This window comes from Manis pentadactyla, chromosome 3, assembly GCF_030020395.1.
Source record: "Manis pentadactyla isolate mManPen7 chromosome 3, mManPen7.hap1, whole genome shotgun sequence".
Lineage (NCBI taxonomy): Eukaryota > Metazoa > Chordata > Mammalia > Pholidota > Manidae > Manis > Manis pentadactyla.
In genome coordinates, this window is record NC_080021.1 from 169,307,771 (window position 1) to 169,322,078 (window position 14,308).

A 14,308-nucleotide genomic window follows, 5' to 3' on the forward strand; every position below is an offset into this window, starting at 1 on the left:
CTGATAAAATTCTGAGGTAAATCCATCTGGCCTGGCGGTTTTTTTCTTGGGTAGTTTTTTGATTACCACTTCAATTTCGTTGCTGGTAATTGGTTTGTTTAGATTTTCTGTTTCTTTCTGGGTCAGTCTTGGAAGGTTGTATTTTTCTAGGAAATTGTCCATTTCTTCTAGGTTTTCCAGCTTGTTAGCATATAGGTTTTCATAGTAGTCTTTAATAATTCTTTGTATTTCTGTGGATTCTGTCGTGATTTTTCCATTCTCATTTCTGATTCTGTTGATTTGTGTTGATTCTCTTTTTTCTCTTAATAAGTTTGGCTAGAGGCTTATCTATTTTGTTTATTTTCTCAAAGAACCAGCTCTTGGTTTTATTGATTTTTTCTATTGTTTTATTTTTCTCAATTTTTAAAATTTCTTCTCTGATCTTTATTATGACCCTCCTTCTGCTGACTTTAGGCCTCATTTGTTCTTCTTTTTCCAGTTTCGATAATTGTGATGTTAGACTATTCATTTGGGATTGTTCTTCCTTCTTTAGGTATGCCTGGATTGCTATATACTTTCCTCTTAAGACTGCTTTCGCTGCGTTCCACAGAAGTTGGGGCTGTGTGTTGTTGTTATTTGTTTCCATATATTCCTTGATCTCCATTTTATTTTGTTCGTTGATCCATTGATTATTTAGGAGCATGTTGTTAAGCCTCCATGTGTTTGTGAGCCTTTTTGTTTTCTTTGTAGAATTTATTTCTAGTTTTATACCTTTGTGGTCAGAAAAGTTGGTTGGTAGAATTTCAAACTTTTGGAATTTACTGAGGCTCTTTTTGTGACCTAGTATGTGGTCTATTCTGGAGAATGTTCCATGTGCACTTGAGAAGAATGTGTATTCTGTTGCTTTTGGATGTAGAGTTCTATAGATGTCTATTAGGTCCATCTGTTCTAGTGTGTTGTTCAGTGCCTCCATGTCCTTACTTATTTTCTGTCTGGTGGGTCTATCCTTTGGGATGAGCGGCATGTTGAAGTCTCCTAAAATGAATGCATTGCATTCTGATTCCTCCTTTAGTTCTGTTAGTATTTGTTTCACATATGCTGGTGCTCCTGTGTTGGGTGCATATATATTTATAATGGTTATATCCTCTTGTTGGACTGAGCCCTTTATCATTATGTAATGTCCTTCTTTATCTCTTGTTACTTTCTTTGTCTTGAAGTCTATTTTGTCTGATCCTAGTACTGCAACACCTGCTTTCTTCTCCCTGTTGTTTGCATCAAGTATCTTTTTCCATCCCTTTACTTTTAGTCTGTGCATGTCTTTGGGTTTGAGGTGAGTTTCTTATAAGCAGCATATAGATGGGTCTTGCTTTTTTATCCATTCTATTACTCTGTGTCTTTTGATTCATGCATTAAGTCCATTTACATTTAGGGTGACTATTGAAAGATATGTATTTATTGCCATTGCAGGCTTTAGATGCGTGGTTACCAAAGGTTCAAGGTTAGCTTCTTTAATATCTTACTGCCTAATTTAGGTCGCTTATTGAGCTGTTATATACACTGTCTGGAGATTCTTTTCTTCTCTCCCTTCTTATTCCTCCTCCTCCATTCTTTTTATGTTGGTTGTTTTATTCTGTGTTTTTTCGTGTTTCCTTTAACTGCTTTTTGTGGGTAGTTGATTTTATTTTTTGACTTTAGTTAGTATTTGGTTGGTCTGCTTTCTTTGCTCTGATTTTATTTTCTCTGGTGACATCTGTTTAGCCTTAGGAGTGCTCCCATCTAGAGCAGTCCCTCTAAAATTCCCTGTAGAGGTGGTTTGTGGGAGGCAAATTCCCTCAACTTTTGCTTGTCTGGGAATTGTTTAATCCCTCCTTCATATTTAAATGATAGTCATGCTGGATACAGTATTCTTGGTTCAAGGCCCTTCTGTTTCATTGCATTAAATATATCATGCCATTCTCTTCTGTCCTGTAAGGTTTCTGTTGAGAAGTCTGATGATAGCCTAATGGGTTTTCCTTTGTAGGCAACCTTTTCCTTCTGTCTAGTTGCCTTTAAAACTCTGTCCTTGTCCTTAATCTTTGCCATTTTAATTATTATGTGTCTTGGTGTTGTCCTCCTTGGGTCCTTTCTTTTGGCGGTTCTATGTACTTCCGTGGTCTTATCAATTATTTCCTCCCCCAGCTTGGGGAAGTTTTCAGCAATTATTTCTCAAAGACACTTTCTATCCCTTTTTTCTCTCTCTTCTTCTTCTGGTACCCCTGTAATGCAGACATTGTTCCTTTTGGATTGGTCACACAGTTCTCTTAATATTGTTTCATTCCTGGAGATTCTTTTATCTCTCTCTGTGTCAGCTTCTATGCGTTCCTGTTCTCTGGTTTCTATTCCATCAGTGGCCTCTTGCATCTCATCCATTCTGCTTATAAATCCTTCCAGAGATTGTTTCACTTCTGTAATCTCCCTCCGGATGTCATCCCTTAGCTCTTGTATATTTCTCTGCAGCTCCGTCAGCATGTTTATGATTTTTATTTTGAATTCTTTTTCAGGAAGACTGGTTAGATCTATCTTCTTCTCAGGTGTTGACTTCTCAGGTGTTGATTTTGGTCTGTCTCATATTCTGCCTTTTCATGGCGATAGAGACAGGTTGCGTAGTTGGCACGAGTGACGGCTGGGAGAACATCCCTTCTTGTTGGTTTGTGACCTTCCTCTCCTGGGAGAACAGCAACCTCTAGCGGCGTGTGCTGGGCAGCTGCGCGCAGACGGGATTTCTGATTGTTGCCCGGCCACTGTGGAGTTTGACTCTGTGATTGCTGTGGGCGTGGCCTGCCTCAGGCCGCTGCTCCGATATGGTGGAGCCGTGTCGGAGGGGAAACGGCCAGGAGTCTGTTTATCTCCATGAGGGGCCTCCAAGGGGTTAGGGTGCCCTGAGTTCCCCGGGATTCCCAGCTGCTGGGCTATGTGTCCCGGGATGCTTCCATCCAGCTGTGGGGTCCCTGTCCCCTTAAGACTTTCAAAAAGCACTCGCTTTTCTTTGTCCCCGGGGCACCGGCTGCGGGGACCACTCAGAGTTCTTACTGTCCTGTTTCCCTAGTTTCCAGCACCCCACGCATGCACTGTGTCTGTGCTCCGGTGAGGATGGCTAGGGCTGGGTATTATGAGTCCTGGGCTCCCTCTCCCTCCCCACTCCGACTCCTCTCCTCCCACCGGGAGCTGGGGTGAGGGGCGCTCGGTTCCCGCCGGGCTGCGGCTTATATCTTACCCCCTTCGTGAGGCGCTGGGTTCTCACAGGTGTAGATGTAGTCTGGCTGTTGTCCTGTGTCTCCTGGTCTCTCTTTTAGGAAGAGTTGTCTTTGTTGTATTTTCAAAAATATATATGGTTTTGGAGGAGATTTCCGCTGCTCTACTCATGCCGCCATCTTGGTTCCACCCCTCCTGAGTTGGATTTTTTTTAGGGCAGATAGGAATTAAGCAAAAGTGTGTGAACCTTCTTATTACCTACAAATAGCTAACCTACTTCTGTTTGTCAAACATTGTGTATATTGTATTTTATTCTTTGTCCACCAAATTATTATTTCATACACAATCATAATTACTCAAATATCTAGTTTCTCTAGGCTTTCCCAAATCAGTCTTCAGATTAAATGTAATTTGGAAATTCTTACACTGTGTATATTTTACTAGATTGTGGCTGTGGTTGGAACATCATTTTTTTTCCCTGTAAATAATAGATTATGTAACAAAACTGTATAGCATTATGTATTGTAAAATGAAATATTTGATTTTATTTGATAGATTTGAAGTATTTTCAAAGCCTTAAAAAAAAGTGTAAATAGTATTGTTGGATAGAGAGCAACCTGTAGTTGCTTTAAAAGAGAGAGCCCATAGAATATGATTGAACTGTAATTTAAAAAAAAGTTATCAGCATATCAGCACTTGCTTATGTTATTTTATTAAACATAGTATGATGGAAGGGCATTTCTCTGTTATTTGAATGAGCATAATTATGCTTCTTTACCATGTAGGAATCACATTGTTTACTCTTAAGAAAATGGCAGGATTATTTCAGCCCCTTTTATTTGAAAGTATTTGCTTTTTTAGGTGGATTGAAAACTTTACTAACTCATTTTGAGATATCTTTTTAATATATCCATCTTTTTGTGCATCTTATTGAGATTTAGGTCAAATTACAACTTGAACTTAACTTTACAAAGATAATAAGTGTGCTATCTTAAAAAACTGCATTCTAAATTCTAAGCACAGTAGATCAAAGTACATCTTATTTAAACAAATGCTCTGGAAAAGAAGTCTCAATTATTTCTCTCCCAAACTTTCTTAAAATAGTCCCTCAATATAAACTGTGAAGTTTAGCTTTATTAGTTCTCAGTACAAAATGTGAGATTTAGCTTTATTATTTTAAAGAAAGAAGAAGTATTTATTTTTAAATTTTAATGATTTTGCCTTCAAATTATGGAAATTCTTCTTTGGGGACAGCTTTATTTGAATTGTATGTGACATTATTTTTATTTCTTAAGGGTATGATTAAAAGTTTCATGGATGTCTACCAGCTTGCAAGCACTAGAATTGCTACATTAGAGAAGGAAATGACATCTCATCGAAGTCACATTGCAACCTTGAAATCAGAACTTCATACAGCTTGTTTACGTGAAAATGAAAGTTTACAATCAGTAAGTCCTACAATATTTTTTTCTTCTCTGGATCTTGGGGTCACATTTACACTCATGCTTTTATTGCTCATAAGATCACTCACCAATATATGTAATTTAGGGTAAATGATCAATGAAGCAACAAAATTAGTAGCGTGGAGAAAATTTTGAAGGAAGAAAGGCAATTAACTTTTCCATTGTATCATGTATAAAGATATGCATATTATTAACAATGCTAAAGCACTACATCAAGATTCCTTTGTGTTTGCAGTGCAGCTGACAGTTGGATTTGGCAGTATGCATAGTTAAAGCTTGCAACTGTCTGAAGATTCAGTGTGTCCCATTAAGACAGAATATTATTAATTATGTGTATAACCAAAATGGTAATTAGAACATGTGATTATTCTCTGTAGAAAACTAACTTATCCATAATACATGTCTAGCTAAAGATGCATGTTGTGATTCATCGTTATGATTAAAATTCAGTTTCAGTAGTCATTTTATGTCTTAAAATTTTAGCCCATGATGAAACTTCAGCTCATTTAAGACTAAACAGAATTTGCTACATTTGAAACATATGTGTGAGGGGTATCATAAAATGAATTTATTTGTGACATACAGGAATAAAATAAACATTTAAACTGTTTTTCTCAAATGGCAGATGCATCAACAGTGAGATTCAGATGGTCACCAATAGTTGGAATGTCTTTTCCTTTTTGATTTGATTATAATGGATCAGGGTGACCAGTAGGTAAAGACAGTATCATTAGCCATTCAGCTGTTGACCCATTTCAAATGATGCACCCAACAGTGAAGGAGTAATATTACTATTAAAACAAATAAAATTCAGTGGTGAATCCATCTGGCCTGGGAGTTTTGTTCTTGAGTAGTTTTTTGATTACCAATTCAATTTCATTGCTGGTATTCATCTATTTAGATTTTCTGTTTCTTCCTGGGACAGTCTTGGAAGATTGTATTTTTCTAGGAAGTTATCCATTTCTTCTTGGTTATCCAGTTTGTTAGCATATAGATTTTAATAGTATTCTCTAATAAGTCTTTGTATTTCTGTGGAGTCCGTCATGATTTTTCCTTTCTCTTTTCTGATTCTGTTGATGTGTGTAGATTCTCTTTTTCTCTTAATAAGTCTGGCTAGGGGTTTATCTATTTTGTTTATTTTCTCAAAGAACCAGCTCATGTTTTCATTGATTTTTTCTCTTGTTTAATTCTTTTCAATTTTATTTATTTCTTCTCTGATCTCTATTAAGTCCCTCCTTCTGCTGACTTTGGCCCTCATTTGTTCTTCTTTTTCCCGTTTCAGTAATTGTGAGCTTAGACTCTTCATTTGGGAATCTTCTTCTTTCTTTAAATAGACACAGATTGCTATGTGCTTTCCTCTTAGAACTGTTTTCACTGGGTCCCACAGAAGTTGGGGCTTTGTGCTGTTGTTGTCATTTGTCTCCATATATTGCTTGATCTCTGTTTTAATTTGGTCACTGATCCATTGATTATTTAGGAGCATGTTGTTAAGCCTCCATGTGTTTGTCAGCCTTTTTGTTTTCTTTGTACAATTAATTTCTGGTTTTATACCTTTGTGGTCTGAGAAGTTGGTTGGTAGAATTTCAGTCTTTTTGAATTTACTAAGGCTCTTTTTGTTACCTAGTATGTGGTCTATTCTGGAGAATGTTCCATGTGCACTTGAGAAGAATGTGTATCCTGCTGCTTTTGGGTGTAGAGTTCTATAGATGTCTATTAGGTCCATCTGTTCTAGCGTGTTGTTCAGTGCCTCTGTGTCCTTACTTATTTTCTGTCTGGTGGATCTGCCCTTTGGAGTGTGTGGTGTGTTGAAGTCTCCTAAAATGAATGCATTGCATTCTATTTCCTCCTTTAGTTCTGATAGTATTTGTTTCACATATGCTGGTGCTCCTGTGTTGGGTGCATACATATTTATAATGGTTATATCCTCTTGTTGGACTGAGCCCTTTATCATTATGTAATGTCCTTCTTTATCTCGTGTTACTTTCTTTGTTTTGAAGTCTATTTTGTCTGATACTAGTACTGCAACACCTGCTTTTTTCTCCCTATTGTTTGCATGAAATATCTTTTTCCATCCCTTTACTTTTAGTCTGTGTATGTCTTTGGGTTTGAAGTGAGTCTCTTCTAAGCAGCATATAGATGGGTCTTGCTTTTTTATCCATTCTGTTTACTCTGTGTCTTTTGATTAGCACATTAAGTTCATTTACATTTAGGGTTATTATTGAAAGATATGTACTTATTGCCATTGCAGGCTTTGGATTCGTGGTTACCAAAGGTTCAAGGGTAGCTTCTTTACTATCTAACCATCTATCTTAACTCTCTTATTAAGCTATTATAAACACAGTGTGATGATTTTTTTTTCTATCCCTTCTTATTCTTCCTCCTCCATTCTTTATATGTTAAGTGTTTTATTCTGTACTCTTTTGTGTTTCTTTTGACTGCTTTTGTGAATAGTTGATTTTATTTTTTGCCTTTAGTTAGTATGTGGTTGGTCTGTTTTCTTTGCTGTGATTTTATTTTCTCTGGTGACATCTATTTAGCCTTAGGAGTGCTTCCATCTAGAGCATTCCCTTTAAAATACCCTGTAGAGGTGCTTTATTGGAGGCAGATTCCCTCAACTTTTGCCTGTCTAGTAATTGTTTAATCCCTCCTTCAAATTTAAATGATAATTGTGCTGGATACAGTATTCTTGGTTCAAGACCCTTCTATTTCATTGCATTAAATATTTCATGCCATTTTCTTCTGTCCTGTAAGGTTTCTGTTGAGAAGTCTGATGATAGCCTGGTAAGTTTTCCTTTGTAAGTGATCTTTTTTCTCTCTCTGGCTGCCTTTAATACTCTGTCCTTGTCTTTGATCTTTGCCATTTTAATTATTATATGTCTTGGTGTTGTCCTCCTTTGGTCCCCTGTGTTGGGAGATCTGTGGACTTCCTTGGTTTGAGCGACTATTTCCTCCCCCAGCTTGGGGAAGTTTTCAGCAATTATTTCTTCAAAGACACTTTCTATCCCTTTATCTCTCTCTTCTTCTTCTGGTACCCCTATAATGTGAATATTGTTCCATTTGGATTGGTTACACAGTTCTCTTAATGTTCTTTCATTCCTGGAGATCCTTTTATCTCTCTCTGCCTCAGCTTCTCTGTATTCCTGATCTCCGATTTCTGTTCCATTAACAGTCTCTTGCACTTCATCCAGTCTGCTCTTAAGTCCTTCCAGAGATTGTTTCATATCTGTTCTGTCCCTCCGGACTTCATCCCTTAGCTCTTGCATATTTCTCTGCAGGTCCATCAGCTTGGCTATGACTTTTATTTTGAATTCTTTTTCAGGAAGATTGGTTATATCTTTCTCACCAGGCCCTCTCTCTGGGGTTGTCTGAGTGATTTCTGACTGAATCAGATTCTTCTGCCTTTTCATGGCTATAGAAGTGATTGTAGGCAGGTTGCACGTGTGTCAGCTGGGAGAAGAAGATCCCTTCCTGCTTGCTTGTCTCCTTGCCCTTCCCCATTGCCTGTGTCAGTTACTCGCAGGCAGGGAGCAGTCTCTTTGATAATCTCCTTTGCTGCCATGGGCAGAGCAGCCCTCAGGATAGCCCAGAGCACTGTTTGGATTGGCAGATGCATAGGGTGTTTTCTCCTGTGAGAATGGCGCCCCTTCCTCCTCTCCAGACCTTGCTCTGACTTCCTCTGTCTGTGCTGGGCAACTATATGCCAGCGGCAGCCTCTGGTTCTGTCCTGGTTAGCTGCGCCCTGGGAGGAGACTCTGTGTGGTTGCTGTGGGCTGGGCCACTCTTTGGCTGCTCCGCCGCTGTGGCAGGTCAGCTGGTTTGCTTGCAGCGCTGGCCTTGGGGAATGAATACCAGGCTGCTTATTGCCATGAGGCCTTTGTGGCTGGGTTACCCACCAGGGTGTTGGGGCATCTGAAGTTCCTTAGGTTTCCCAGCCTGCTGGGCTGAGTGTGCCACGATGGTTTTTTCCAGCTGTTAGGCCCTTGTCCCTTTAAGAATTTTAAAAATGCACCCACTTTTCTTTTGTCCCAGGGGAGATGGTTGTTAGGACCCACTTGCAGTCTCCATCTCAGATTTTACTTTTCTGTTTCTCTAATATCCAGTACACCATGCAATGTATGTCTGTGGTTCTGGTGCAGATTACTAGGGCTGGTTAATTAGCAATCCTGTCCTTCCACTCCCTCCCCACTCTGATTCTTTTCCTCCCACCAGTGAGCTGGAGTGGGGGGAGCGCTCGGGTCCCGCTGGGTCGCGGCTTTGTATCTTACCCTTTTCGTGAGATGCTGAGTTCTTGCAGATGTAGAATGTAGCCTGGCTGTTGTACTGTATCTTCTGCTCTCTCTTTTTGGCGTTGTTGTATTTTCAAAAGTATATATGGTTTTGGGAGGAGATTTCTGCCACTCTACTCACGCCGCCATCTTGAGCCTCCTCCTCTGGAGTTCAATTTTTAAAATGACTTTGTTAATTCTTATTGAGAGAATAGTAAGTTTGACCACCACCAAGAGATATTAAAATGAAGAGGAAACTTCAAAAACAATTGAAATGGTATTTGGAAATTATTCTAGCCTTTCTCTGACAAATAGTCACATTGCTTCTGCAAACTCTGTTATCCTGTTGGTTAATATTACATCATACTGTTTAGGTCGTGTTGGCTTTGTTGGCTCATACTATTGTTTATTGTTTGTTACAGTTATTCATATAAAAAGAATTACTTGTGTTTTAAGAAAGGCCCACTTGATAAAGTGGAATTGTTTTCCCAAGGTTTCAAAACTTTTTTACCAACTAATATATCATGCTACTGATGTCTTAATGGAAGTGTGCTTACTATACCTCACTATAATAAAATGCTACTTCTCAACCTTTTCTCCTTCTGAGTACATCTGTAGGATATGCTTATCATCGTGTTTGCAAAAGGTGGTTCACCCTGGCTATGATTCTCAAAAGGGTGCATGTGTAATGTGAACATTTTCCCAGCTGGTTCTGAGTGTCCTTCCAGGAGAATGCTGCCTCGCCCCTTGTCTCTAGGGCACACCTGCTCTCCGGTCTCTTCCCTCAATTGAGAAGCCATGGTTTTTTTAACAGTAATAAATGTCTATAATAGTTTTCATTTTTCAAGACATTTATATATGCATTTTCTAACTCAGACTCCTTAATAACTCTCTGAGGGAGGTAGAAGATTCTTTATCTCTGTATTTAGTAGATAAGAGGTGATATATTTTGGTAGATAAGAGCATGAGCTTTTTATCCAGGATTAATGGAATTATATCCATTAGAAAAACAATTAAGTGTAAATAACAGAAAACCTGACTAACATGACTTAAGAAAATGCAGAGGTTTTTGTGGGGTTTTTTTCCTCACGTAGCAAGAAGTCTAGAAGTAGGTGGCTATTGTGATTAGTTTGGTGGTTCAACATCTCTGTAATTTCTCTGCTACCCTCTCATTGTCATAAAACAGCAGACAGCTCTAGGCCTTACAATTACATTCAAATCAGAAGGATGGGATGGCTCAGTAATATCTGTTTTATATTATAATAAAGCCTTGGAATTCTTTTCCTTAAAAAAAAAACCCCATATCACTCATATTATATGTATATATTTACTTCAATATTTATACATTTTAAGGTAATCTAATAGATAATAGATATTAAATATATTATACACCTATAAATATACAAATATGCATTTAAATGTTTATATATTTTTAGAAAGGAAAGCCTTCCAAGGAAGCTCCAAACATAATTCCACTTAGATTTCATTAGCTGGAAATGGGTCATATGGCCACTTCTAACCACATTAGTAAAAGGACAAGGGAAATGGGAATAAATGGGTATTGGGTTAACCAATTAATAATGTGTAATAATGTGTGTTAGAGAAGTAAGATACATCTATATTTAATCCCAACTCTGTCAGTTGCTAATCACGTGGCTGATTAGGGTTTTCATCTGTAAAATGGGGACAATGATACTACTCCTTTAATAGAGATGTTGAGAGGTTTAGTGAGAAATGTTAAAGTACTTTGGCCTTTGCCTCACAGTGACTTGTCTCCCGGAAAGTTAGCTGTTATTTTTGTCAACATTATCTTGATGGAGAGTAATTGGATTGTGCTATAGGAAAAGATTATTTACTAACCTAACATCTTTCTGCTGTAAACCTTGTCATTTTATTCTGCTTCCTGCTGTAGTCTTGAGCACATAACTACACTATCAGTGTGTTCCAGTGACTAAGCTCTCTGTCCTTTCTGCAGCTGTCTTTACCCACTTTCATTGACACATTCTTGAAAAGTAGTCTATACTTGCTTCTTTTATATACTCACCTCCTATTTACTCCTGAGCTTCACTGCTGTCTGGCTTGTGAGTCTATCATTCCATGAAACTATTTTCTCAAAGGTCACCAATAATTTTCTGCTTGTTCTATCTATTCATTCCTTTTAATCTTTCCGCAACATATGAGGCTCTTAATGTACCTTCTTCTTTAAATACTCATCTCCTTTGTTTCACTTGTTACCAACTTTTTGGTCTTTGGCCTCTACTTACATGAGCTCTGCCTTCTTTGTATTGTGTTCTTTATCCATTAGTTCAGTACCTCCACTATAGCAGGCATAGTTCTGCTCCTAGGGACATCATGTGAACCAAAGCAGAAAATCCTTGCTCTCATGAACTTAAAATTGAATAGTTTAAGTAATTATTTATATGTAATCAGATGAATTAATGTGGAATTAGTATCTATGATAAGTGCACTGAAAGAAAAGAGCTTAAGTGTATAATGAGTTTTTAAACAAATAAGCTTGCTCTAGACTAAGGTATTGGTAAAACCTTTTCAGGGTCAATAATGCTTGAGTTAATATCTGAAGACTGGATAGGAGTTATCCAGGGATAGAAGGGCATATATACCAGATCAGGAGGAGAGAGTGGGAACTTCTACAAAGGCTCTGTGATGGAAAGAAGAAATTGAGAAAGACCAGTGCAGCTGGAAAAGAGCAAAGGCAAGAGTAGTCTGAGACAACAGTAGTCTAGAGAGAAGGATGGAGGCCAGACTTTGTTGTCTTTGTTTTGAAGTGCAAAGGAAAACTCATTGGAAGACTTTAAAGATGGAGTGACATGCTCAGGTTTACTTTGACTGTAGTGTGAAGAAACAATTGGATGTGAATAACAGGACAAAGGTGTGTGTCATGTGTCATTCAATTCCTAGGTTTTTTCCTCTTGGAAATGGGTCAGTGATCTCATTTACTGAGAGAGAAACAGTGGAACTGGATGGAATATTGAGTTTAGAGTATGTCGAGTTTGAGTACCTTTGAGACATCTAATTGGAGATGCCAAAAGTCTGCTTGACGTGGCATTCAAGGAAGATGCCAACCTGGAGATGCAATTTTTAAAGCATTGCAAAATAGATAGGACTTGAAGCTATTAGCAAAAATGAGACTGTACTGTAGGGACAGTTTACAGAGTAAAAAGGGAGAAAGCCTAGGAATGAAGCTTGAAACCTTGGACATATAATGCTTAAGTAGAATAATGTAAGGATGCAAAGGAGACTGAAGAAACAGGCCAAGAGGTAAGAGGAAAACCAAAAAAGAATGATGTCATGAGAACAGAGTATTTTAAGAAGGTGAACTTGTCAACAGTGTCTTATGTTCAAGTGAAATGATGATTGAAAATGGCCTTTGCATTTTGTACCAAGTGGAGGAGGCCCTTGGTAACCTTAGCAGAAGCTCTCAGGAAGAGGTGGAGAAATGAGTGGCAGCTGACCAAAAAAAAAAGGCTGAATTTAAACAACTATTTCAAGGATTTAGCTTTTAAGTGGTAGACGTAGGAGTAGGGTGTTTGGAGGATTCAGGTAGTGCTGTGTTAAGATGGGAGTGACTTAATCATGTTTCAGTATCTTAAATACAGGCCTCCAGAAGTCTATTTTTGGCCCTGTTCACTCTATTATTCTTTTCTCTAATTTCAATTATCACCTTTTTACTCTCCAGCTTTCTTTTGACTAGTGTTTGCATGATGTATCTCTTTTTTTTCCTATCTGTTTCTTTCAAAATATGTTTTATATTTTCAGTATCTTTCTTGTAAAAAGATACTTTAGTTGCTTTTATTTACATTTACAATCTCTGGCTTTTATGTGAGTGATTAGACCACTTACCTTTAATATAATTATTGTCATTTTTGGATTTTTTGTTTACCATATTTTTTTTTTTTATGGAAACAAAGATGATAACATATGATCTCTGTCCTGGTGGGTTCCTCTTCTAGCAAGGGAAACAAACACATAAGCAAGTGACAAAAAGAGGCAGGTATAAAGTCTGCAGGAGCACAGGTGCAGGAAGAGTTTATTCTGCCTAACATTGGCAGAAGGTGCTGAGAAGATGAAATATTTGTATGCGTCTCTGAAGATGTGTAGCAACTTGACAGACACCTTGTTAAGGGGAGAGACTAGTCAAAGTTTATGTTTTATTTTGATTTGAGAAATAGGCCTTATGGATAGCACATATGTTTAATGAATTAAATTATACAGAGGGGTTTTTTAGTATAATAGAAAAGGTATTGTTATATTAATTCCATTCCCTCTTTCATATCTAGCTTACCCAAGATATCTAACTTACCCAAACAGCCTATACTCATTGGAGACCAAGACTGCTTTCAACAGTTACTCCAAACCCTATCTTTATATGTCCCTGATTCTTGAACCATCCAATACCTGTTTTTTACTCTATAATCTGATTTGATTCTGCCTCTGATTGTTTTGCTCTTGTGTTCTTGTTTGGTTTCTCTAGTGTTTGTTATTTTGGCTGTTCTTGACATTTATACTAGGTCCTCAGATGACAAGCTTTCTCCTGTAATATTCACCTACCATCACCTCCTTCCCACAGGCCTCGTATAAGGCTTTAGAGGCATACAGACCTGGGTGTGTATTCTGGAACTGTCATTAATTATCACACAATACCCAACCATCAGTTCCTGTATTTGCAACCCGTAGATGAGATTGTTTACACTATAAGTTGTTAGGAGGGTTAAACAAACATAGAGTGTCTGGCATATTAGTACATGCTCAAAAAATATTAGTTCTCTTCCCTACACATAAACTTTCTTTCTGATGGTTAACGTATACTTCCTACAGCTAAGTTAAAAGTACAGCTTTAAGAAGTATATGTAATCATGAGGAAATCTTATGAGTAGGAAAAAGAACTAAACCCTAAAATGAGTGCCTTTAGCTTAGACTAACTCCACTATTCATGTTAGTTGTTACTATCACTAACTTAATGAACTGAGGACAGTGTATACTCATTACTATCTTTTTTGTCCATTTCACTGGATAAAAAACAATATTATTAATCAAAAACTTAATACATCATGGTGGTATAATGCATAGAAAGAGATTAATCATGCTGTGGACAGGAACAGTCATCTTTAAAAAACTTTATCCCTTTTAAGGTGGTATTTTCATTTTTTGTTCAACATACAATAATAATGCTGGAGTTCATCTAAGAGTTCTCATCAATTGTACACTTGCCAGCACTGTAACATTTTCAGTATGTTGGCCTTTGACCTGTTAACTTAAGGCTGCTCTAGAGCTTTTATCTTGAGTAATAGTAACCAGAAAGGGCTTTGAGTTAAAGAGCCTTTTTTGAGCCCCATACAGCCCAGTAGAAAA

At 37.6% G+C, this 14,308-nt stretch overlaps 1 protein-coding gene across 5 annotated transcripts in view; it reads left to right on the forward strand.

Moving 5' to 3' along the window:
• CCDC171 (coiled-coil domain containing 171) overlaps positions 1-14,308 on the forward strand; it is a 369,406-nt gene that overhangs the window by 323,010 nt on the left and 32,088 nt on the right. For all 5 annotated transcript variants that reach the window (XM_057498705.1, XM_057498704.1, XM_057498703.1 and 2 more), the window contains one exon: positions 4,506-4,658. In XM_057498705.1, the coding sequence (XP_057354688.1) occupies positions 4,506-4,658 (153 nt within the window). The remainder of the gene's footprint in view (positions 1-4,505; positions 4,659-14,308) is intronic.